The sequence below is a fragment of the Mauremys reevesii genome, linkage group 20 (assembly GCF_016161935.1).
Source record: "Mauremys reevesii isolate NIE-2019 linkage group 20, ASM1616193v1, whole genome shotgun sequence".
Classification (NCBI taxonomy): domain Eukaryota; kingdom Metazoa; phylum Chordata; order Testudines; family Geoemydidae; genus Mauremys; species Mauremys reevesii.
The window spans coordinates 16,081,824-16,107,568 of NC_052642.1; the positions used below are offsets into that span (position 1 = coordinate 16,081,824).

Below are 25,745 nucleotides of genomic sequence, written 5' to 3' on the forward strand. Positions count from 1 at the left end.
CTTTTTTTGTAGCACATAAGGATTATGTCAGATCTGAATAAAGCAAAGGGCGCTGTAAACTTGCTTGAACCCATCAGCCATGATTCCTTAATCACATTTAGTAGACAGTGCAATAATTTTAGCCTTTTGGAAAACTTGACTCCCATTTATTCAGTTTAACCAATTTACTTAGTTCCTTTTTGTGCAAATTTTTTAAAGAAGCATTTACTAAAAAGGCATGAGATCAATTAGTATAACATTGTCCAGTCGAAAAATACAGAATAATATAAGGTTTACATGTACTTACTCAACACGGAGTATAATTATTTTACATTTTAACAAAAGGTTCTGAGATCAGCACAGAAAGTTCTCAATCTATAAGCAAAATTTACATAAAATACATGTACGACTAGCCAACCTAAAATATGATTCCTTATAAAATATCAAGGCATCAGGCTTTGAGCTGTCTGTTTCCAAGCTCAAAATGCTTAAGGTAAAGTTCACAAGCCAGGTAAAAATTAAGCAATTAATACCATTTAGTGAAGGCTGAGACAATTTTAGCAAATCGTATAATTTCATACCTTTTTATTGTTTCAGATCCTCTTTAGGGAGAAATGAATTCAGTTGCTAGATATCCTTTGACTCTGAAACTACTGTCTCTAATTTTAAATTTCTTTCCTACTATTTAAGTATCACTTCATAATGATGTAATCAAAAGCCAACTAATAACTGGCTTGGTTTCATTGTTTACCTATGTCTGATTGGATTTCTGTTTCCCAAAGTAAATAACTTCTTTTAAAAATTCTAATCAGCATTGATTAAAGGAAGTAAAGTAATTCCCTGAAAGCATTTTAACCCTTCAAAATTTCCAAGAATGAGTTTATGCCTTGATCAAATCAGCAGCATTCAGGAGTTCTCTGAAGTTTCTGGATATGGTGGACTATTACATAGAAATATCGGATATTCCTTGCTTATTTAGGTCAAGTAAGAGAGCATAACCAGCCCAGAGTTTGTTATAGGAAAAGAATGTTAGAAAATCAAGCATGCAATTAAGGTACATTTTTGGTGGTATAATGTCTCTTTACATATAATGTGTTAATGATGGTAAGGGACTAAATAAATTAATTTTTGAATGAGGCTCACCTTATGTTGCAAATATATAACAAATCTGTTTCTTACTCTTAGCTGTGTCAGGAAAAAATTGGGGGAAATCCTCTGTTCTCCGAGTTCCTGCTAAATTGCTAACGAATTTTACAGGCATGTAACTTTCTGGCAGAGTGGGGAGAAATATGCTGATCTTACACTGCTTTTCAGCCCGAAGGTGAATATGTTTGATACATGACAAGGTGTTTTTCTACTCAATCATTACTGTACTTTTATAAACGCATAGTAATTTTTGAGTTCCATCTTGACAAGGGGTTAAGACCATGCCTTGAAATAGCACTAAATACACCTTTACGTATCCATTGGGGTCAATGGGCAGCATGGATACAAACAATTAGAACTTGGCCTAAGGGCGTGGCTACACTTGCAAGTTAGAGCGCAATAAAGTTGCCTCAGGTGCCCTAACTCCCGACCTGTCCACACTGGCAAGGCACTTAGAGTGCCTGGACTCAGCAGCTGGAGCGCTTCTTGTAATCCACCTCCACAAGAAGCATAATGCTTGTTGTGTCTCGGCTGAAGTGTGAACAAGGTGTTGCGTTACTGCGCTTTGATTGGCCTCCAGAAATGTCCCATAATCCCCTTAAGTCAAGTGGCAACTCCTGTCATTGTTTTGGAATTGGCTGTAGGAATGTGGATATCCCCTTTCAAAGCTCCGTTTCTGACAGCCAGCATGCTTATCTGCTCCGGGACAAAGCAAGCCATTAGTGTGGAATGTTGCTTGCTGTGAGTGTGTGAGAGAGATTGAGCTGCCACTGAAGATAGCGGCAATTCGGCGGCAGCTCAATCGGTTGCCGCTCAATCGGTTGCCGCTGTTTCCAGTGGCACTTCGGCAGAGGGTGTGGGGCCGTCTTAGGCACGGGGCCCGATTCCCGGGAATCAGGGGAATCTCCCTAAAGCTGGCCCTGAGGGGTGGTCTGAACTTACAAGGCAACATGCTGACACACTCTCAGCACTCCAAAAACCCACTCTCTCTCCCCCCACATACACACAATACACTCCCTGTCACACTCCACCCCACCCCCGCATTTGAAAAGTATGTTGCAGCCACTTGAACACTGGGATAGCTCCCCCAATGCACTGCTCTTTGTGGCGTTGCAAGAGCTGCTAATGTGGCCACACCAGTGCGCTTCCAGCTGAGAGCGTAAACACTCGGCAGCGTTTGCCCTGCTGCGGTCTCCGAAGGCTGGTTTAACTCCCAGCGCTCTGTCTGCAAGTGTAGCCATGCCCTCAGTGTCTCGGACACGGCTGAAGAAATGTAATTTAGAAAGAATAAGGCTGAGTGTGTGAACGTTCTGTAGAACAATATAAATAAGTATTTACCTACATACTGGTGGGATTATAGTGGCTCTAGAAGAAATATGGGATCTGCTCTGTCCACACTTGAATGAATGGTTTCACTTTTTCATTCCTGCAAAACGGTATTAAAGTGTTGAAAAGCTAAGATTCAAATATTAATAGAAATATTAAAGATAGGCAAAGGTGGGTGGAAGTGTTTTGCAGATGACAGCTTAATTCTTCTTAATTTCCTTTTTGCAGTGCTTGGATTGAGGAAATAATACAGACCGAGGGCATTTTTTTTTTCCCCATGAAAGTCAGTGCTGGAGAGCACTGTCTGTCAGGCAGTATACTGTTTTTTTTTCGTTGTATAGTTGTACTAAAAAAAGTAATCCTGATTGGTGACCTATCTAGTGTTATAGTCCTGGTTGTGACTTTTAGTTCCTGATCTAAGCCCTGTCTCATGATATAAAGGCATTTATGTTAGGCCAAGTCCCCCCCATTCCCATCCTCCCCCAACAAAGGCAATCAAACCTATTCAGAAGAGGCAGCCAAATTCTGTGGGTAATTAGGCGGTGCGGTATAAATTCAAAATGGTATACTCCCCACGTTGCACTGCAGAATGCACCTGGATGTCAAGAGAAGGTTTGCAGGGAAGTTGAGGGGAAAACATGGGCTGTATGTAATAAATGTGTTAATTTGTTCAATGCCTTGTTGCATGCATCACTCACTGAGAAAATCTGCTCCCGTTTAGACTCAACTCTTTCTGCCCTTTTTGCCTATGACTACACTACGGAGCTTTTAGCAACGTGGCTGCGCTGAACTTCCACCCCCCACAAGCGGGAGCGGCTTTGTACAAAGCACTGTTCGCTTTTTGCCAGCACAACTTTTGTCATTCAGGGATGTGTGTGTTTTTAACACCCCTGAATGACAAAAGTTTTGCCAACAAAGTAGACATAGAAAAAAGGATGGGGAAGAAAAAGGCTGTTTCTCATCTCCTCTGTCCTTTCTCTGAATTTTTCCCCCTGTGGCAACTCCTAATTCCCAACCCAGTGTGCTTCATTCCCCCCACCCCCCCACTCCCATTGTATATACTAAAAATGATCAGTGATTAAACAATGACTATTGACTCTGAAGTGTTAACGTTGTTCTTAAAAGCTGACACTCTAAATGGACTGACATCCTAAATGGATTAACTGGGAACATGGGAGTTCATACCTATGAGTAAGGCAGTCCAGGGACTCAGGCTGTGGTCACTGCATTGATTATACCATGTTAGCCTTTGGAAGGTTATCTCTGCAGCTCTGAGGGCTAGAAGCTTTTTTTAATTTAATCGTAGATTCCAGAAAATCTGAAATTGTGGTGCAGGCCAGACCCAACTCGCAGGCAATATGTTTAACACTCCTACACTATGGAGATAGATTTTGCAGGGTTGGGTGGTTTGTTTTTTTTCGTTTGAAGTGTCTTTGAGGCAATAATGGTTTGTCATAAATTTTGGATAAAATTTTCCAAAGCACCATTTTCAAAAGTGACTTAGGAGCTTACATCCTGTTGTCCTTCAGTAGAAATTTGGTCTCCTAAGTAATATTTAACATTTTAAATCCTTTGTCTGTTGCTAATTTTCAGACAGTTTTGTATAAAGTGTCATCCTGGCAATACTAGTATATATAGTTGCAAGCTGTAACTACTGAGTAACAATGAAAAGGGTTGCTGCTAAAGATGAGCAATTAATATGCACAAACTGACATAGTGCTTAAGTACTGAAATGAAATTAAGTTAAAAAATCCAAAATTGTTAGCATATGCATGGAAGCAACTAATATTAAAACATTTTATGCACACAGGGAGATGATGCTGTATTGTGTTTTATAAGTATTCTGAAAAATTTTACACCTGATTAAGAACATTTTCTTAGGGGTGACTTGGATGGAATGATTTTACCATTTAAAGAAAAGCAAAAACTGATTCCATTGTGTCCACACCCAGAAGAGTCACATTGAAACCTTGGTTTTTGTCATGGTTTTGTGATTTGTGTGTAACCATGGCAACAAGTGCTTTTTTTAAAAAAGCATGAAAATATATTTGTAATCAAAGAATAGAATTAAAGCAAATACAGTACTGAACAAAATCTGAAGCTAGTGCATGTAATCCTGGTAATCCTGTGTATTTGCATTCATGTTAATTTATTTCTTTATTTTCTTCACATTTATCTTGAATGCAAATGACTTGCTGTTAGAGCAGTGAGTAAGTAGGCAAATATGTTATCCATTATGAATTCTAGTTGCTCAGCAACAGTGCTGGCAGAGCCTTATGATTTCAGCCTGCTTTCCTGCAAGCAGCCTATTGACCAGAGGACCTCTTAACTTATCCCTAGTGTAGGTAAATTTAAGACAGAAGGCTGGTCCTAAGATTTGGGGAGATTTTTTTTTCCAGTAATGTGAAGTGGGGGGCTGCATACTGTTCAAATCATAGGTGGAAAGGGATTCTCTGCTGCCACATATTCATGACTGCTTCAGATTACCTCTTGGCTGTGACTAATTGCTAATATTGTTGCCACCCACTCCTCACCTGCCTCAGCCCCTGTCCCTCTGCATGAGGAGGAAACCACAAAATGCCAGATGAAAACACAGGAGGCCAGTTTCCATCTCCAGCCTTATGTCAGTTATGGTAACCAGATAGCAGCTCGTAGTGTATGCAGTAATTACCTGCCCTAACCAAGTTTCTGGTTCTCCTGGACATGCTGGACAAGAGGATTTTTCCCTAGACTGCATTTAGCATTTACTGAACATGAACTAAGTGTTCATTGGACACACCCTTAGAGCATTTCAGAGTTGCTTCCATGATTCATTCTGTCACACCCAACAAAACTTGACATGATTAAATGAATTGTGCGGCCAGAGTTTAGTATCTATGTAGTATAGGAGAATGCTTCTGATTGCAGCCGAGGTGTGTCCAGTCATCTCGCCTTGTTCTGTGACCTCTGGCATATCTCACAAGCTAAGCAGGTTTTGACCAGTATATGTGAAGGGGAGATTTCCAAGAAATACCTGATTCAGGAAGTGGTGGATGGTTGGTGTCTTTTTTTCTCTCCCATCGGTACTAAGCTAATGCATCAGCATGCTTGGGATCACTGTGCTGCTGGCAGTGCCATCTATTAAATGTCCTGGCCAGTGGCCTGGAATACACCTGATGATGTGAGAGTAGACTTGAGGTAGAATTTTGGTCAAAGCCTATTGACACCAGTGGATAAATCTGTTACATCAGATTCAATGGCAGATAGGAAGGGTTGGTCAGATGCTTCTGTTGGCCCTGATTTTATGCAGTCATTGAAGTTACATGGTAAGCTCTTAAGGCAGAGGTGAGCAAACTATGGCCCATGGGCTACATCCGGCCCCATAGGTCCTGGCCTGGGAGGCTAGCCTAAGACCCCTCCCCTGCTGTTCCCCCTCCCCCTCAGCCACAGGGCCGGGGGCTTGGATAAGGGACAGTGGGTCCCCGGGGGCAGTCAGGGGACAGGGAGCAGGGGCGGTTCTGAGGAGCGGGGGCAGTCAGGGGACAGGGAAAAGGGGGCGGTTGGATAGGGTAGAGGTTCAGGGGGGGCAGGTAACGGGGGGGGTTAGATAGCAGCTCCAAGGCAGAGATGGTTATTCATGAAAATTTTGCAGCCCTCTGTTGCTTTAGCATCTGGCATGGAGCACGTGCACTCACAGCAGATAGAACTCCGCTTCCTGCCAGCCTCTTCCTCTTCTACAAGGGAGACAGAGGCAGTTCTGTTTTCAGTGTGCAATCTTGATGTGGAGTTCCCCCGACCAGCCTCTCTGACAAAGGCACTGCAGACCCGTGGCTTCCACTGTATCTTCAATTCAAGGAACTGGAATATGCTTCCTGCGGCACTTCTGAAAGCCCCTCCCAGCTTCGCCCTATCCCCTAGTGCCTGGCTTTCATTTCCAACTTCATTCCCACAGTGCTCCTCTCCATTGCCTCCTTCCACTTCCCAGGTAGCTAAAAGGAGGGTTGTAAATGTTCTGTATCCCTCACCTAGCAGCCAAATGCGACAATAGCAGGCTGAACTTGCATTCTAGTGGGGTCCCCTGGCTTTTGCTGCACCCTCATGCTGGATCCTGTGGCATGCTGGAAATTAAGCAACTGCCTGAAATGTGTGGGCAAACATTAACAAAGGCTTGTAATATTGAAATATTAAGTGAGTGATAGTGATAAATAAAGCTAAGATTTTGTCATAGATATTTTTAGTAAAAGTCACAGACAGGTCGGAGGCAATAAAGAAAAATTCATGGAAGCTCATCATCTGTCCCTGACTTTTACTAATATCCATGACACAGTGGGGAGCTCAGCTGCAGGGTACCCACATTGCCTGCAGAGGCTGGGCAGCTATGGGGCCACTCAGAACTCTGCCCCTCCCCACCCCTTCTGTGGCGGCTCAGAGCTCTGTGGGAGGGGGCACTGCCCCTGGCAGCCGGGTGCTGTGGGGTACCCCACTTGGTGGCATGGGCTCTCTGCAGCTGGCGTGGGGACACTGCTGCTCCTAGGCTCTGGGACTGGATTCACAGAGGTTGCCGGAAGTCATGGATTCCGTGACTTCCGCAACCGCCATGAAAAAATCATAGCCTTAGTTATAAATTCAGTAAAACTCTTTTTCCAATAGTTTTTCTCTGTATTTCGCGTTGCTGCAGACCTTCAGTAGCATATAGCAAGTACCTTTGCTGCACAATTTAGTTCTACTCTGCAGCAGAGTACGTGGAACCATGCATGTAAGTATAACTGCTCAGTAGTGTGCAGAATATAATACTCATGCTAAATTATGAGCTCATTCCCTTGAGACAAGGAAGTGGGCACATAAGACAAAATTGATTAGACAGTTCCTCTTAAATTTCGTTCTTTCTTGGCCTTGATGGCTCTCAAAACACAAGGGTTTGTCTCAATGACAAATAAGTACATTCTACTATTTAATTAGTTGATCATCAGATATTTACTATAATTGACATATGCGGTGTAATCTTGCATAGGTAAATTTGCTTGCAGTCCATTTTGCAGATCAAAATGAGTATGAAGGTACATCATGACCCCCTCATGTAATGATTTTCCTTTAAGTATAATGGAGTAAGTGGCTTTAGTTTGCTAGAGATGTGCTTGAAATAAATTGTAAACCAATTACATTTAGCAGTCACTTTTTTATTTATTGTGCTTGTTATCCAAGAATGTCATAGTAGGTCTGTATTATCCCCTTTTTACAGTCTGGGGAATTGAAGGCACAGAGATGTGAAGTGACTTGCCCAAGGTCTGTCAGTGGGAGAGCCAGGAAGAGAAACCATTCCTTCGACACTCATTTCTCCTTCTGAAAAACTAGACCATGCTGCCGTCCTTGGTTTTTCCCCCCAATCCAGTAGATACTGGGGGGGAGGGATAGCTCAGTGGTTTGACCATTGGCCTGCTAAACCCAGGGTTGTGAGTTCAATCCTTGAGGGGGCCACTTAGGGATCTGGGGCAAAAATCAGTACTTGGTCCTGCTAGTGAAGGCAGGGGGCTGGACTCAATGACCTTTTAGGGTCCCTTCCAGTTCTAGGAGATAGGTATATCTACAATTTTTTTTTTACCAAAATAATTTTATTTTTAATTCCTGCATTTAAAACTGTGGCTCTTCATTCATATTAAAATATCGTTCATATTTATGAAGTAAACAGACATACATGCCAACCATATTTCCACAAATAATAACTTTTGCTTAGTGAAACAGCTTTAGTTTACTTTATTCCCCCTCACCCTCTCTTGCATTTCATTTTAACTTGGAGGACCAGCACAGCTGTATTACAAGAATCACTGATTGGCAAATCAAGCAAGAAAAAGCAGATGTGTTACAGGCCTTTTATTTTTTCTGGATGTTTAATGACAAAACATACATAAAACCAGTACATAAAATTCCGATGTTTTATTTTTGTGCAAGGAAAATTAAAAATGTAAATACAAAATAAGCACGTTTAATAAAAACAAAGCATTTAATAGGTTAGTTTTACTCAGTACGACATTAAAATAAGTAGCAGCTTAGTATCAAGACATTAATTGTGCACTTTTTTCTGTTAGAATGGTTACTTTCTTTAGAGCAAAGTCAATTTCAAAACTGAATTTCTTGTATTTGATTCACTCTTAGACTTGGATGGTTTTGCTCCAACTAGTTCTCACTGGAGTAAATGTGTTAATTTTCAGAAGAAAATGCAAGCCCTTAGCCAATCAGAATTGCCACTGCGTTAAGCATTACAACATAGAATGAATACATCCCGCAAATGCTTGCTTTGGAGGGCGCGTGAGTGTTAAAAATATTTGTGGTGGACTCCTCTTTCCTTAAGGTAACGGTTGTGCTTTGTGGAGGCATTTTAGAGTAGTTTGTTAGCATTCTGCTGGTAATACTTAGGGTCATGGGAGTAGTGGATGATCCCGTTGAACTCATCATGCTTGAGTTCACATCAGTTGAATTTTTAATGTAGATAGTGTGTGTGGCTGCTGCTTCATGCGAACTAATTTTCCGAGTAGTCGAAACTTCTGGATAGAGGAGTAATGGTCTATCTGTGCTTGTAAATAATACAGTTTGGCTTAAGGTAGCACTTAATGTAACTTCATTTGCTCGAAATTGTTCACGTATTTTTGTCACTTGGATTGGGTCAGTTGCCATTGGAGAGCCATTCGTGTCTGCTGCCTTTGTTCCTTTACCTGTGAGGTTAGTGTCTGTAACTGTGGGAGCAGACAAAAGTGGTGTGGCATTAGTCCAAGACACAGTTTGATTGGGGCATGGAGACCCTATCACAATGGCTGCTGTTTCCTTCACCCACTTGAGCAAGTAAGGGATATTTTGCTTATCGTTGCATGACCATGGGTTGTTATAAAGTGTTATGACTTGTAGTTGAAAGAGCCGGTCAAAAGCTTTGTCAGGAATATATGTGAACTTGTTGTTGTGCAGATAAATGTTTGTAAGGTGTAGCAGCCTCACCAGGGTTCCTGGAAGTATTTGTGTTAAAAAGTTGTTTGATAGATCCACCGTCTCTATGTTGTAGGGCATATTGGTTGGAACTGTCCAAAGTTTGTTGCTACTGAGATTGAGAAACTTGAGACTGCTCAATGTATTGTTGATAAGTACCGCTCTTTCTACCATGTTCCTGGAAACGTCAAGCACTTTAAGATTCCACTGGTAAGCTGTATCAAGTTTCTGAAGAACTTTAATATTGTTACCCGTGGCGCATATTTCCCATAGAGACTTGGGCAGATGAGCAGGAATGTTCTTGAGCCAATTATTTGAAATATCGAGGGTCCTCAAATTGGTGAACCGGGTCAGCTGATGATCAAGATCAACAAAGTGGTTAAAAGACAAATTTAAATATGTAATGTTGTCTTGAAGTTCATGTGGCAGTGTAGTCAAGTTTCTGCCAGAACAGTCCACATTTCTGTTGTTTCCTGAGCACGTACACTTAGAAGGACAAATGCACAGAACAGTGGGAATAAAAATCAGGACCAGTAGACAAGGACGTGTTTTCAGTATCTGGTATTCCATTGTTGCCTGAAATTAAATATACCAAAGTGACACCATTATAATATAGATAATATACTTAATACATTTGTAAGGGTCATCTTTGCACTGATGGCTTGCTGGAGAAATTGGATAAAAAAAAATCTAAAAATATCCTTTGTGGTATAGTCCTTTTTATAATTGTTTACAAAACATCCCTCCATTTACAGGCATGTGTCTGGCAGAGTGAAACTCATTTTTTCATCTCCCTTTCCCCCTTGAGCTCAATTAGGGCTTTCTTTCTAAAATGCAAGTCTATTCCAAATGTTATACAATGTCTGCTTTGTTTTTTAGTGATTTCAAGCCTATATTATTTTAGGAATAATGTGCTCTTTTACACAGATGGATGAAAAAATGGCTGTCAAATGGATCTGCCTTAAAAATCTCTGCAGTAATGTAGCAATCCCACACACACATGCACACTGTATTTGTCTTAATAAGATTTGTTGAAGTTCCTCTAGATAATTTGTTACAAACTCATTTGAAACCTGAAATCTGGATTCCACATCTCTATTCCAAAACAGACATTAGTAATGTTCTTCCTTTATATAACTTTACTCCCATTCTCTAAAGCTAGCCAACATGTATATTTGAAACCTGAATTAATGTTGGAATGAAATCTAACTGTCACTGCAGCAAATTTCTGGTGCATGCAATTGTTAGACCAATATTTTCAGTCTAATTTCTCTATCTTTAATTTTGCAGTAGGTTTTTGCAATCAAAAACAAACCAAAAAACCCCACACTTACCACAGTCCCTTCTGCAGTATCAGTGCATCATTTCTCTGAAAGATTTATGCTTAAAGGTCGCCTTGTTCTGGAGAGTAGCTACAGTTCCTCTCTGTGGATTGTGCTTTCCTCTCCAGCTGCATCATATTGCCGTTAGCAGGGGCTCTGCAACCACCTGATCAGCACTACATCGGAGGACTGCAGAGCCGTTGTAGGTGCTGACTCAAATTTATTGCAAGGGGTGCGTGCTCAACAAAATAGACAGGTTTTTAATTGAGTTACTAAACTTCTCTACATGCATCTTTTTCAAGATGTGGCTCCATCAAAATAAAACCTGTTAGTTTGACTACACAAAACAGCCAGTAGAATTTCTATAGCTCAGTTTTGCTTAATTGCTGATTTCCCCCTAAAAGCCTATTTACAACTGCTGTTCATATCTGCTGTGTTCTTGGTACCTTCGTTTTAATCTACACTTTTGTAATAATGTCTTTACAAATTAACTCTTGCTTCCTCTGCTTCAGCCTTCTTGAACTATACTGCCCAAGTTGGAAGCATATATAAAATTTAATTTTCAACTGCTAAAATGAGATTGTCAGTGTATTCTATCATGTACAGTATAGTACTGTTTGGCATTTTTACAAATATCCTCAGTGAGACTTTATTTAAATTTCCCTCAAACAATCAACATAACAATCAATGTACAGCTTTATGCCATTTGTTTTGAATTTGATTATATAATACATGCATTTAAAATCCTTAATTTTTATAAAACTTTTCCTTCTGACACAATGTTTCTGGCATCTTATGTAGCTATTTTTATCTTAGCTTTTCCTCTGTCAGTGAACAAAATGTAGATATAAAACTGAATGTTTTAATTGTCAATGACAATTTTTAAAAAATGCTTTGCGGTCGTTTATCTATTTTTGTATTATGTGCTAACAATATGCTCTGTGCAGCACATACAGATGCACACGCCCTGCTCCAAAGAGCTTACAATCTTAGAATTATAAACTGTTTCCTTCTTTGCCAAAATGTTATGGACAGCTGGTTTCAGCATCTGGCAGCTTATCCCTATGAAACTAAATATTCAGTGTGCTAAATTCTATTCTGGATCATATATCCTCATCAAAATAGTTAATTAAGATCCAAATAGAGGGTCATGTTCTGCTACCCCATTACTGTTAAAAGGGCTGCTCAAGTGAAACTTAATGTGGAATTTGGCCAGCAGAAGCTTTATTGCCAATGTTGATCCATGAGACAGAATACAGTTGAATTGAATTTCAGCTTGAGTTTTCAGAGCTGGCAGTTAGAAAAACATCTTTACTTTTAAGCTGAGTGAATTACATATTTAAGTTATTATGGGACAATAAACTTGGAATCCCAAGGCACCATATTTTACAGGAACCCCCTTTTCAGAGTAGAGCTACTTTTTAAAGAACGGACTCCCTTCTTTGACTAATGTATTTTTTTCAAACTAAAGCAGCTTTTATTTAAATGTTGTATAATTTCTTCCTAAAATCTTCAAAGAATCCACTTCATGGAAAATCTGGATTCGTAATACAGGCTGCTTATATTTTGAGTCTTTTTGATTAATCTTAAATATGGACTTTTCATGCTAAGTCCTATTAGGATTTCAGTTTCTTGGTTCAAATTCTTTGATCTTTAAAATGATTGCAAATGTATTCTCCTGATCTGCTTACATATAAATAAGTTTTATATTCTGCCACATACGGTTTTGCTATATAGCACACAGAAGAATTCTCTTGAGCAAGATCCACTATAAAATTCCACAAAGGTTCATCTTTGCCGAAACCGTTATTTCAATTGAAGGTTGTGGCATTGTAAATGTATTCGTCAATCAATATTCTTTGTCCAAACATACAGTACATGAAAGTTAACTCTGAGGCTCATGGCATGTTGTATTAATTTAACTCTTGTGAAGGTAAATTATGTCCTTTTCATTAAGACTTGCATGTTACAACTAAAAAATGTATATTAAGCTCAGAGCTTTTCACGAAGTTGTTTTGCAAACTCTGGGCCTAATTCTGCAATCTTTACATGTAAAACCCCATTTGACTCCAGCTAAAATCGTAGGATTTGGTTCTCTTTAATAATATTACACTTTTATCCTATTCCTTTGAGAACTTATGCTCAGTGACGTTTGTTACTCTCAGTTTAAAATCCATCTGAAGTCTAATTCTTTGTTTATTTCTGTGTGCCAGTAATAGACTTCCTCATTCTCTTCTTCCCCTCTTTTTGAACAACATTGCATGTTGCTCATAATTACTCCAGATGCACTTTATCTTCCTGTTACACATGTTAACATATAACCACAGTACCGGGCCTTTGTACTCCTCTGAATAGACCTTCTTTGTACGTCTTGATCTTTAAGCGTTGAATAGAGTTAAATCAATTTTCTCTGAACTAACATTTATAAAATTTCTTAATAAGCATAAACGCTGCAATAGGCTCATGCCCCATTGATAAGTATTTAGCATTGGCTGAGCATTTTTTAGGAAACCTACAATCACCTCGCGCTCTGCTCTGCTAAGCTACGAATATAAAGCTACTTCCTCTTTGTGAACACAATTGCTAATCAAAATTAACATTTCTTACTTTCTAGCAAAAAATTAGCGTCCGTACACTAGTAATTTTTCTTTCAAGTGGGTGAGAGAGAGAAGACGACTAGACTCCTTTTGAATTAGTCCAGTGTGATGGATCCACAATTAGCATTGATGGGGTCTCAGTGTTTTTACTGTAAATAATTTTTCCAGGGTTAATTCTCTTACAGATGGCAATCTTTGTAATGGACCTCAGGGCTGCAAAAAACCCTGATATTTTAAAAAAGACTGAAGAGATGCTGGCAACTAAACACCTATTGGAAATAAGTTCAGTTTTCAAATCATTGGTTCCTCTCCCTGTTGGATGGATGTTATGAGGGCTAGTTGTTGAAATGCTTTGAGATACTTCATTTATGTGCTATAAAAGTGCCAAGTAGTATACAGTAAATAAACCTAAATTTATAGGGAAAACATAAGTTTGTAAGTGTGTCAAGGCATTGGAGTTTTGCTTCTAATCAGTGGTTTTGTGTTTAATCAAGTGAAAATTTAGTGAATTTTAATTTCAGTACAAGTCACCGAGACGCCTTTGTATTCAAACATTTTATTAAAATTAAATGTGAAGTGTGCTGCTAAAGTGACTGTCAATTCAAGTTATACAGCCCGGAAAAGCAAACATAAAAGTTAGAAGCTGTCTTTCTACAAAGCTGGACTCATTGCATTTTGAAAATTGTATATATGAAATTTTTGTTTCTGTAGCTTTTAAAATCTGTAAATACTAGACCACCATTTATGTACATAGTCCCGTTTTTTTTCTTTTAGCTACCGTCCATACCCTGTATCGAAGTGATTAGTTTCAAACAGATCAGTAGGCAGTTCCCATTTGTAAAAAGCTGATGTTTAATAAAAGCTGTAACTTCATGTAGTTCTTGTCTATCTCCACTTCTCACGTAATCATTTGCTTCAAAACACTTAAGAAGGATGTGAAGTAGGTTGCAAAGCAGGCTCCTTCAATTTATCCAGGGTCTGGCCATGCTGCTGGTGGCAGCAATGGTTAATTTACATCTTGATGGGTTAAGTCAGGAGGGGGGGGAAAGTGGCTCTGTGCTTCTGATTGAAATTCAAGGGATTTGCTGATTTCGGGACAGTGATTCTCCGGGCCTTCGTTAAGCCAGTCAGGTGGAGGTGGGAGATCACGTGACTCAGGTGGGGGAAGGATTGGGTTGAGTGGAGGGTTACATACATGACTCAGTTCATCTGAAACAGGAGGTGGGGGCCCAATGTTAATATTTGAAGAGGAAACCGAAACATTGGCAGCTAATGGGCCAGAGCCTCCCTTTAGTGTATCTTGATTGGTTAAGTCAGGAGGAGGGGGAAACTGGCGCTCTGCTTCTGATTGAAATTCAAGGGATTTGCTGATTTCGGGACAGTGATTCTCCTGGACTTCGTCAGGTGGAGGTGGCAGCTCAAGTGACTCAGGTGGCGGAAGGATTGGGTTGAGTGGAGGGTCGCATACATTACACAGTCCATCTGAAACAGGAGGTGGGGGCCCAATGTTAATATTTGAAGAGGAAACTGAAATGTTGGCGGCTAATGGGCTAGAGCCTCTCTTTAGTGTAGGGGTAGATTGGTTGCTCTTCTCCTTTGTGATGCAACTGGGTGGCTTCTCAGGCCTTTCTTTTAATTCAGAGCTTTTAGAATCATCCAGGGGAGTGTTCTTATTAAATTTCCATGGCAAGATAGAGAGAACTGAGGTACGTTTTGTGACCAGCTCCATTTCTTTAGTATTCTCCACAAAGATATCAGGTGTGTCTCCATCTGCAAATGGAGAGCGACCTGCCCAGTTTGGATCAACTCGAGCTGGCTTTTTTGAGCATTTCCACAGCAGAATTATAATAATAACTAACATCATACCAGACAAAATTATGCCAATTAACAGTGCAGCTATCCAGCTCCCATCAGTGGATTCCCTTTCTTCTGTTGTGGTCTGAGGTGTCATGATAGCTCCTGATGGCTCTTCAATTTTGTGTAAGATGGCAAGTTCATTTGATTAGTACAGGAACCTGGGAGCTGTATTTCCTTTATTTTTTTCCAAGACTGACAGATGTTCTCCTTGATTGTGTCAGAAAAATAGTTGACAATAGGTTTGTTGGAGGCCTCTTTATCTCTGTAGAAAGTTATCTCCACAATTGTCCATAGAAGAAAATTAGGATTATATGGTTGGTGTTCATTTCCCTTCTGCTGATCACATGCAGTGTATTATGTTATCTTCTGCAGTAAAAAGAGAATAAAATACAGTTAGCTTAAACTTCAGAGTTATAATATAGATTTCTGTTTTATAATTCTTGTTTATCTTCAGTAATTTGCTTTTGACTACCAACAGTAAGACTGATGTAAAGCTATGTAAATGGCAGAACTACTATTCTTTTAAAACACCATGTCTGCTTCTATTGAAATAAATGTCAGGTTTGTGACTGACTTGAGGAGCAGGGAGACTTCTGACATCATTGATCCTAAATTTCCTCTTGTGTGGTTTTGTTTAAAAAGAGAACAGCCACAATGTTCTTTCCAAGTTGCCAAAAAAAGACTAGGAGAGAAGACTGTAAAAAAGGTCGAAATAGTGATCTGTATGGATTGTCAGACTTCCTTGAAAAGTTCAGATCCTCACTTGTAATGAGCAGCTTAATTTGCACTTAATTTCCTGTTTACAACAGTGATTTTGCATTGTTTAACATTTGTTAGTTACAAGAACATCCCTAAATGTAATGTACTTTCTTTTCAGTACTTTTAACCTTTATCTTGGATTCTCAGTTCTCTTTATAAATTAATACTTGGAGCATATCTGTTTAAAATGATGATTTTCTGCTACAGTTACTGGCATGGAACTAGAATTTCAACAGTAGATCATTGTTATAAATGGACTCCTGAATACATAATGGTTTTTGGAGTGAGAGGTAAAATGTTAATGTAAATTCACTTGCAGTAATGGAGTGGAGTTTTTTTGCTATTACCGTTTAAAGTTCAAACATCAGAGCATCAGTCTAAATGATGATATTAATAAAGCACATATTCAGTATGCCTAATTCGTCCTGCTTCTTTTGATGTACCTTCCATATTTAAATTGCACGAAGAGAACATTTATTGGTCAAGTAATGTTGAGAACTCAGTTCAGTATGCATAAAATTAATAAAAACACAGATGGTTTTCATGTACATGTTAGTGTTTACCAGAGTATAAACACATCCGGGCAGTAAGTTAAAACTTCTGAGAACATGTCAGAATTCTGAATTAATGTTTAGACGTGCAACAGGTAAAACTATTTCACTCATTCGTGCTTACTCTGGTCTCCTTCTCTACATGTGGACTTCATCAGAGCTCAGTAAGATACCGATTAAAAAATTTCACAGCTGTTAACATAAAAATTCACAGGGGAAATTCCAGGTAATCTAAAATTAACTATTGATTAGACTTTGAACTTGGTTTTGAGAATTATTGGTTCTAATAGCAGTATTTTAACAGCATGGAGATATCTTCAGAACAATAACACATTGAGGAAAACCATTTTCTAAAACAGAATACCGTACACGAGTCATAAATTAATTACAAAATATTCTACACCATCAGGTTGCAAAATACAAGTTGTTTAATGTCACATCAACAACTAGGTAGCCAAAGCAGTTAAATCTTAGCATATAAAAACTGTTCCTTACCTGTACAATAATGTCTCTTGTATTAAAAAGGCTTCACATACTAAGTTAACATTTTGCTGTTACAAAACTAAAGCAGTCAGAATGGGTGTTGCACATTAAAGAGCTCTAAAAGGGTCCGCTGTTCTCACATGGAAAGTTTTTTGCATAGAAAGAGGAAGTTTATCAACACTTGCTGCCGGAAGTGTCAAGATTAGGGAGATGACTAAGAATTAATGTTCAAAAGTTGCATACTTGACCAAATTTGGAATATGTTGTTGTTTTTTAAAAAAAGTGTAAATAATAATGCTCAGTAGTATTAATGTTTATATGCCTGTGTCTGTAGAGAAAACATGAGGAATGGTAATTTTATACATTAACTAGAAGTGGATTGAGGCTAACACAATCTTATTTGTACTTTCTGTGCTTTTCTGGTGAAGTGCAACAATTATTACTGTTCAAAGAGGCTCAAATAAAGATGATTTAGATCAGAAGTTCTCAAATGGTGGTATGTGGAGAGCTGGCTGATCACATGGTGCTGGTTCCCTTCCATATTTTCGTTTCCTAAATTGCATTAAAAGGCAGCTAAAAACACATTAAAAACTTTCTTATGGGCATTGGCCTGCTAAACCCAGGGTTGTGAGTTCAGTCCTTGAGGGGGCCACTTAGGGATCTGGGGCAAAAATCTGTCTGGGGATTGGTCCTGCTTTGAGCAGGGGGTTGGACTAGATGACCTCCTGAAGTCCCTTCCAATGCTGACAGTCAATTATACTGTTCCAAATAGGCCACACTGTGTGACTGCAATTGGGAGGCGTTGTGCTCTGTGAAATCCGCAGGGCTCCTTTTGATCAATGGCAGGTGCTTGAATCCTGCAAAAAAATGCAGATAGTAGCTACTATATCCTTGTAGATTAACAGAGGTTGGAGTACCTCTCAGAAATAGAGGGCATTAGGAGCAAATGTACAGAGGAGTGCTGTATTTGAGTGTACAATAGTCAAATCATATAAATAAGTTTAGATTGTATGTGCATTTTATATATTCTGTGCAGAGCAGGGCGGGAACTCCTTAAATATTTGTTTCATATCAATTTAGATATTACTAACTCAAGGAACTTTTTGAAAAAGTAATGTGCAGTATATGACATTTACATGCATATGAAAGAACTGGCATATGGTAAAATCACTTTTTAAATGAGACACTCATAGTAAACAGTGTTCTGCTATAACTGGAGCTGAACAGTTTTGGTGGCTTTTCTCTTCACGTTTTCTGCTGGTAGAGGGGACTGGGACCACATCTTTGCTGTCTGGATCAGGACAACATTATAGCTCTCCGATCTCCTTAAAAGCCAATGGAAAGATTCCCCTGACTTCAGTGGGAGTTGGATAGTGGGAGTTGCTGCTGCTGCTCAACTCCTACAGAAAGTTACGTGCTGCGGGTCTGGGGAAGCAGAGGGGATAAGGCAACACACTAAGGTGATATTTGCTCCCCAAGGGATCCAGGGAACAAATAGCAGTGAAATCATTCAATTCCCTGAAATCAAGGGAAGCCCCACAGTCTATTCCTTCCACTGTCCTAGCCAGAAGAGCAGCAGCCAATTCCAGTGCATAAAAGTGTCTGCTGTTGTAGACTTGCACCCCTGACCCTCACTTCTGGCTGAACAGAGGCAGCAGGTAGAAATATTAGTATATGTAATAGGGTTTATATATATTCATTCCAAGTTGGGTTCCTTGATGGAATAAGTTGACTTTCAGTGAAGGAGGATCAATTTGGTGCATAAAATAGGTTACATGTCCTTATTTTCCTGAGGTTTAAAAATCAACTCTTTCTTGTGTCAAAATATATACATTATAGATAGGAAATGTGTGGGGAGTTTGGAAAGGCCAAACCATTAGTTTTCAGGAGCTACCCTCAGTGTGTGGGTTTTTTTAACACTTGCCAGACCAGTTCAACAGATCAAGTTAACATGCTGCTTCTTGGACTAAAGGTCAAGCCTGCATAGAAGTTGATTTTCAGAACTGGAGAATTTGTCCTTGTTGAAAATAACTTTTTTAGGTAGCTCTTCTAAGTCATCTTTTAATATTGGTCTCATGAATGATTTTTGCAAGACTTCATATTTTCGTTTTAAACACGTAGGAGAAATATAACTTACCTGTACGTGATCTACTAATGTACATGAATCGCTGTGCCACTCAGGAAATCCTCTTGGTTTCTCTAACTACTTTAGAGTGTGTCCGACCTAATATTACAGGTATTTTGATTCCAAGCTGTCTGGGGTAGGGACAATTATTTGCTGTGTTTCTACAGTGCTTAGCACAAGGGCTTAGTAACCTGGGTGAGGCCTCTACGTCCCATCCCAGTACAGATGTTTAATTGCTATATGTCCATCCATATGTCTGGAAGGAGGAAATTTTTCCTTAGCAATATCTCTTCCCTTTGTGGCAATACAAATATTAATCAGTTGGGAGCACATATTTCGAAGAGGTGTGACTTAAATGTTTTATCACCTATCTGTATGCAATTATGATTAGTGAAATGATGAGTAATTTGATATATACAAATGTTGCATTATTGTGCCCAGTGACTGACTTACATTTTACAAGCCGAAGTGCCCTGCTAACACAATTGTAGACTGTTGTAGCTTAATATGCAGAACAACAAGGAAAATGTTGAAATTTGCTAGTTTGGTTTTTCAAGATCCCAAGAATTAAGTGACATATCTGTGAAACAGTTCATCTGTGCTTAGGTATAGAAATAATGTGCACAAACAAGAAGCCTCTCCAGTTTCCTCAGGGTAGTGAATATTTAGTATAGTGAAACCTGTTACAAACATCCATTCAAAAGACCAGCTTAGAGGAGCTAAAAGTTGAAGTGGTTCTCAAAGAAATCTTTAGGGACACTTTGTAGTAATGGTCTTATGTTAGAGTAGTTCTTGGTAGGTGGGCCTTAGTGCAGGTTTCATTGTATTAAAGTAGTAAAATTGCATCTTCATTCTTATAAACGAGCAAATCCACAACAAAAAAAACTACTTAAGTGCATTTATTTTTCACTCTCCAGTGAGGCATTGTAATTTTTCCCTTAGTAAACATTTTGGAGAATTAATATTCTAGAAGTTTTCATTACAATAGAAACTCCAATCTATTATATACTATAATTATGAAGGAGTCAGATTGTTTCAAAATCTATTGTACGTTTTTATTGGTGTTACCAAGTGAGAGTTTTACTCCAACCCTGTTACATATAAAACAAATTTTATATATTTTTGCACAAACTTAAAGCTCAGCAAATACAGTTGACTTTAAATTAGTTCAAAAGCAAGGTAGGCTTGTGTTATGGCCAAGAACAAGACCAGAAATCGTATCTTGGCTGTACAGTATATTTGCTTTAAAGTTAGTTGCAACCAAACAAATGCCAGCACAAGTAACTGAAAATACTAGTTTTTTAGAGGTTAACTCACACAACATGTACTATATGGGTGCTCAAACTTCTTCACAATCCAGAGCACATCTTAGTATAGAGTTAGTCTGAGGGAACACTTCCCCATTCATGGCCCTCTCCTCCCATTTGTCGTCATGCAACACCTCTCTAACAACTACAGCAGTTTCCTGCATGTTAGCTAGTTATAACTGTTTCTTAATATAATGTAGCAGATGGCAACGAGGAGGAGATAGCACTATGTGATCAGCCAACTCTCAGCATGCTTTCAGTGGCCAACAGACCACAATTTGAGAACCTCTGATGTACAAAACTGCTTAGGAGTTCTTGAGAATTCTGTTTGCAATATCAGAGTGGTCTTCCAACCTACTGGTTTGTGGGTCACTCATTACATCAGAGAGAAATGAGCTTCATTTAAAATAAAAAAGCAATCGTACACCCATAAATAGTACTTTGCAGATTCTGTACCTACTAGGCTATTGGAATCCCTCCCTATGACCTTTGTGGGGTTCCTTTTGCAGCCCTAATATCCTAAATGTTTGTTGCTTTATCCCCACTCAGCTCCATTGCCCACCAATTTCTTTCAAAGCAGTAATGGATAGGTCTGCCTTTAAAACAGTGCAGGATACTGTTGCAAATGACTGAACAAGTTGGGGTGCGCACAAGTTGGGGTGCTCCTTCCTATGGAGCTGTGCGCTACTGCATAGAGTTCCCATTGTTATGCAGTGGAAAACCAAATCCAGGATGTGAACCTGGTTCTCCTGTGGCACTATAATGTTACTTCAAGGCTGCAATGTTGTGTCTGTTAGGAATCTGAGCATTACTTAAATCTCAACTATAAAATTGGTTATGATGCTGTCGCATGGTTTTGATTCTTCTTCTTTTTTCTGATGATTAGCTCTTCCGCTAGTGAGTTTCTCAGTTGTTTCAACTGCATTTTTCTTTTGAACTGTGATAGCTGTCTCTGATATCAGGTCTTGCATCATCAAGTCAGTTCCTGTTAGCTCTTTAGACTTCTTCTGCCATGTATCTGATCCAGTTGGCCATAAACTGCTGGTAACCAGAAAATCGCCATTACTCCTGGGCATGCGCTTGCCTTGTTTAGATCTTTTGAGATACGATATCTTATTTGCCATTACCACAGTTGACAAAAATAGAAATGTGCAAGCAAGAACAAGCACTGCTATTATAATGAAACAAATTAGTATCAGAGATTTATTCTTTTCTTCACAATTTTCAGTTTTTGTTGTAATGTGGGGCTTGGTGGTGGTCAAAGGGACTTGAACTGCAGAAGTAAGATTAAAGCCAGGGGAAGATGTTGAAGGTTCCTGACCAAATGTTGATGACTGAAAGGTGGCTGTCTGTATTTCAAAAGTAGTCACTGAAGTGTCATTGTAATCTGCGTCTTGCGTAATAAGATTTGTACTGGCTTCAGTCGTACTCTGGTTTTCACTTATGTTTTGGGTAACGGTACTCAAATAGCTCTCATTTGTAGCCCAAGGATGGTCAATGTAGTTTGCTCTGATTTGCAAGCACAATGAAAAGATGGTCGCAATAATGAAAGCAAAATGTGAGTTACAGCGCCTCGTCACTGTCATGTTCATATCAGGTAGTTACCTGTAAAAATATAAAAATACTGTATTAGCTTAGTAAACGTATTCCTGTATTGATGTTAAAGGTTTGAATTGGAGCTCTGTTGAAATGTTAGGCAGATGCTATATCTGTATTTAGACAACTCTCTCTCTGCAGTAACTTGACTTCATGTATTTTGGGCATGTTGTGAAGAGTGTAGCTACTTAAATTCCAAAAGAGTAGGTGTTCTTGTGTTTGGTCTTCAGTATTATTGAACAGATTTCTGCAGTGTTAGACTTAAGGGGGGGGAAGCATTTCCAGATGTTGTTTGTACCGTTAGCTAACTATTGTAAAGCACTTTTTGATAAAAGCACTATATAAAAAAAACCATAATTAAAGTTTTTTGCTCTACAAATAAAGCACACAACTCATATATTAATATCAGTGGTGTAACCTTTCTAATGCAATGGATATATGTCCTTCCCCACCCCACCCCCTGCTGCGGCAGCCCCCAAGCTGGGGCTGGGAAGGAAGTGAGGGTCTCTTACTCTATCCTCCACCACAGCAGCCACAGAGCTGAGGCTGGGAAGGAGGGAGGTCTCTCCCCAGCAGTTGCAGCCCTGGAGCTGAGGAAAGTCACCTCTTTGGCCACTGCAGCCCTGCACATCCCAGATTTCCCCCCACACACACACCCTCTTCTCACTCCACTACCCCCTCCCACTTACCCAAGGCCACCACTCCACCTTACATGTATGTCTTTTCCAGGGTCCAGGCACCTAATTAGTGGAGCCATGCCTACATGGCTCCACTAATTAGGTGGGTGGCCCGTCATTCTTTTGTGTGCGGCCACCCAGGGGTGCACCTTAGAAGGAACTATCCGGGGACCACCTGAATGGAGCTCGTGGACCACCAGCAGTGCATGGACCACAGTTTGAGAACCTCTAAGGAATATTTATAAAATTCCTGTTCCCACCTCCTACTCTCCTGAATGAGTAATGAAGTAATTTTAAAGGGGGGGGGAGAGAAATGTGGCCATGTTTAAAAACAAAAAATATATATAAATTTTACACAATCTTAAAGATGACACCAGTAAGTTACTGTATCTGCTCATATTAATCCATTAAAGACTGAATGCAGCTGCCAAGCACCGTTTTAGTAAATTTCCAGCAAACTGGTGTCTCTTTTTTTGATTTTACAATATTTCTATTGCTTTACTGATGTTTCTATGGGCTTCTTAAAGAAGAGTTGTCCCCTTTTTCCATAATCTAATTGCATGGATGTTAGCAGCGCAGGAAGCGTTCATTAGCTTGAATAAGCTACATTTATTTTAATTCTTAATTACAATTGGCAAATTTGATCCAAGCACTGCGGGCGGCCATGCTGCCGGAAGGGGATTGAGTTTGTAACGCAGACAGTGCAAAAGCCCAACTTGACCATGTCCAAGTTGCTTTAATATCAGTTACATAGATAAAAGAAACTTCTGTAGTCGTGCAAAACAAAGTATTTTCAGTATAGTCTATTTCTTTTGGGGATTGAAATCGGATGAATAAGGAAAAATGATCTGGAATTTCTTACACAAGATATAAGTAGTAATAGCTTCACCAAAATGCGAAAAATGTTTTCACTGAAATATATGTGAGATCATGTTATTACCAACAGCATGTTTCCATTTTACAATTGCACAATATTCGAATTTGTGCATCATCTTCAGCCATAGAATTCGGCAAGAAGACAGAATGCTAACCTCCAAGTATACCTGCTATAAAGACTGTAACTTAAAAAATTAATACTAACAAAGTAGGCAGGTGATGCGCCATGCCTAATGCTTAGTGTGCTCGGGTATTGTCTTTCCCTTCTTCCCAATTTGTAGGTTTTGGGGTTTTTTTGTCTATCAGTTGTAGCCTAGGTTCTTGTTCTTCATGAAACTGATTTCCAGCTGGCTTCTGAACTTGTATAGAGCTCTTTGCAAGATTGAAGGCCTTATATTATAAATTGTTAGAGGCGGGCAGGGACTTTCCAATATGTTGTTCTACAGTCCCTAGCAAAATGGGACCCACCCAGTCTTGATTGGAATACTTAAATTCTACCAACATACAAAAATAATAAAAGTATGAAAATGAATGTGATCTTTTTTGGATTGCAGCATTTGCAACCCTCTAATACACTGTTGATTGTGTCAGTGATGTAATTTCCTGCAGATTGCATACTTGAGAAAGATATCTGAAATTAGAGGCTGATCATCCTTATTACCTAGTTTTCCTGTTTTACTTGTGAATATTAGCAAATTGTATAGTTTTATTCAAGTATTATATAGTATGTTCTGTTAAAATTAGAATGCCTAAATATCATGGCTGTTCTTACCAATGTGCTAAGTATTGAAACTACTGCTTTAAAGATTATTCTGCTGAACAAAATACCTTTTCTTCCACTCAAAGCATCTTAGAAAAGATCTATTTACTTTCAATCATAGTCAAAACTACGATAGTACCTAATGCATTGAATGACAAACATATAGAAAAGTAAACTTGCTAAAGGATTTTGGCATCTTTGCAGAAGCTGAATAGTGATGTCTTTTAGACATGCCAGGGTCCTCCAGAAAGTGGGGAAAGTGAGGACTTAATATTCCTGGTATGTCTTCTGTAAAAAACAACAACAAAAAAAAACAAAAAAAAAACATAAAAAACAGATTCAGTTCGAGTCTGGCTTCATACATCATAAAGAAGTAGGAAAGGGCACAAATGTTTTTCTCTCTGCAGTTCATATTTAAGTTAAAATTAGACTTAGTTCTGAGGTAAGGACTTCCTCCTTTTCAAACTGAGCAGAAAACTAGCTTGTCATATAAGCTACAGGCGGGGTAAGATTTTTATCTCAAAATGGTTCAGATTGTTTATAGAAGATGCCTTGTAACGTGGCAAAAAATAGAAGGAGAAAGCTGAAGTAAAACATGTAACTTATTCCCTAGTTGAATGGCCTACCCTTTTTTAGGTATTTTTAGCCATTTGAGATGGGTCTGCCCTGTACAGTTCCATTTGATAAATGGAAGCATCTCAGACACCTAATGTTTCCATTATACAATTGCAACAGCGCTTCTGCACACTTCCAGTGACAGTACAATGAGCCCACTGTTAATTGTAGTGTTCCAGACCAGATGTACTGTTAAAAATAAACAAACGTTTTTGACAAAATGTTAATGGTTTTATGTAAAGTAACAAAAGCAAAGGAATTGATAATTAAAGGTTATCTTTCTCTTTAATTTACCCCTTTGTGCTTAGGTATAGATAGGATCTTCTGTCAGTATATAGTAAGATCAACAGTACATAGGCACAACGGGACTAACTAGTGACTGACACTCTTAATGCTTGCTTCAGACTCTGAAATATAAACACCCTTTAACATAGTATAACATCTGTATTTTTAGTAAGTTTCCTGTATTCAAGCTAAGTAGGCTGGTTGGGAAAAGAGAGTATTTCACTTCTTGATCGCAGTTGTCAGACATGGGCATTGTAGTGAATTGTGTGATGTTTTGTAAAAACATTTTTTGCATTACAACTTTCTACAAATTCTAACAAACTCAGAAGCAAAGTGTAAGAAAGCAAATATAGACCTACCTTGCCAGAAGTGTGGTCAAAATCAGAGTTGAATTTCGGATTATTCTGTTACTTAATAACGCAGTTTCTTGATCTATTTCTTGGGATGCAACCGACCAGCAATATAAAACAAATGGACTAGAAGATGATGATTTAAAAAAAAAAAAAAAGTGAATCTAACTAAAATATGTAGTT

General features: G+C 39.0%; 4 protein-coding genes across 10 annotated transcripts in view; 1 reads left to right on the forward strand and 3 right to left on the reverse strand.

The window, feature by feature from the left end:
- NF1 (neurofibromin 1) overlaps positions 1-25,745 on the forward strand; it is a 165,520-nt gene that overhangs the window by 97,415 nt on the left and 42,360 nt on the right. The window lies entirely within an intron of this gene.
- On the reverse strand, positions 8,382-11,221 carry OMG (oligodendrocyte myelin glycoprotein). The gene is made up of 2 exons (XM_039507439.1): positions 10,737-11,221; positions 8,382-9,978 (listed from the first exon to the last, which is right to left on the reverse strand). The coding sequence occupies exon 2, from the start codon at positions 9,970-9,972 to the stop codon at positions 8,653-8,655; it is 1,320 nt and encodes a 439-aa protein (XP_039363373.1). The 5' UTR covers positions 9,973-9,978; positions 10,737-11,221; the 3' UTR covers positions 8,382-8,652.
- Positions 14,252-17,114, reverse strand: EVI2B (ecotropic viral integration site 2B). Its single transcript, XM_039507441.1, has 2 exons — positions 16,984-17,114; positions 14,252-15,544 (listed from the first exon to the last, which is right to left on the reverse strand). Exon 2 carries the CDS (start codon positions 15,270-15,272, stop codon positions 14,328-14,330), a length of 945 nt encoding a protein of 314 aa, XP_039363375.1. The 5' UTR covers positions 15,273-15,544; positions 16,984-17,114; the 3' UTR covers positions 14,252-14,327.
- EVI2A (ecotropic viral integration site 2A) lies at positions 20,150-25,739 on the reverse strand. 2 transcript variants are annotated; one of them, XM_039507443.1, is made up of 3 exons: positions 25,572-25,739; positions 24,452-24,600; positions 20,150-22,008 (listed from the first exon to the last, which is right to left on the reverse strand). In XM_039507443.1, exon 3 carries the CDS (start codon positions 21,993-21,995, stop codon positions 21,216-21,218), a length of 780 nt encoding a protein of 259 aa, XP_039363377.1. In that variant the 5' UTR covers positions 21,996-22,008; positions 24,452-24,600; positions 25,572-25,739; the 3' UTR covers positions 20,150-21,215. The 2 variants fall into 2 exon arrangements, with proteins under 2 accessions (XP_039363377.1, XP_039363376.1); XM_039507442.1 differs by lacking the exon at positions 24,452-24,600 and having other exon boundaries at positions 25,572-25,737.

Coding starts and splice junctions, on each gene's coding strand:
- OMG (XM_039507439.1), bottom strand. CDS start 9,972: ATGGAATACCAGATACTGAAAACACGTCCTTGTCTACTGGTCCTGATT.
- EVI2B (XM_039507441.1), bottom strand. CDS start 15,272: ATGACACCTCAGACCACAACAGAAGAAAGGGAATCCACTGATGGGAGC.
- EVI2A (XM_039507443.1), bottom strand. CDS start 21,995: ATGAACATGACAGTGACGAGGCGCTGTAACTCACATTTTGCTTTCATT.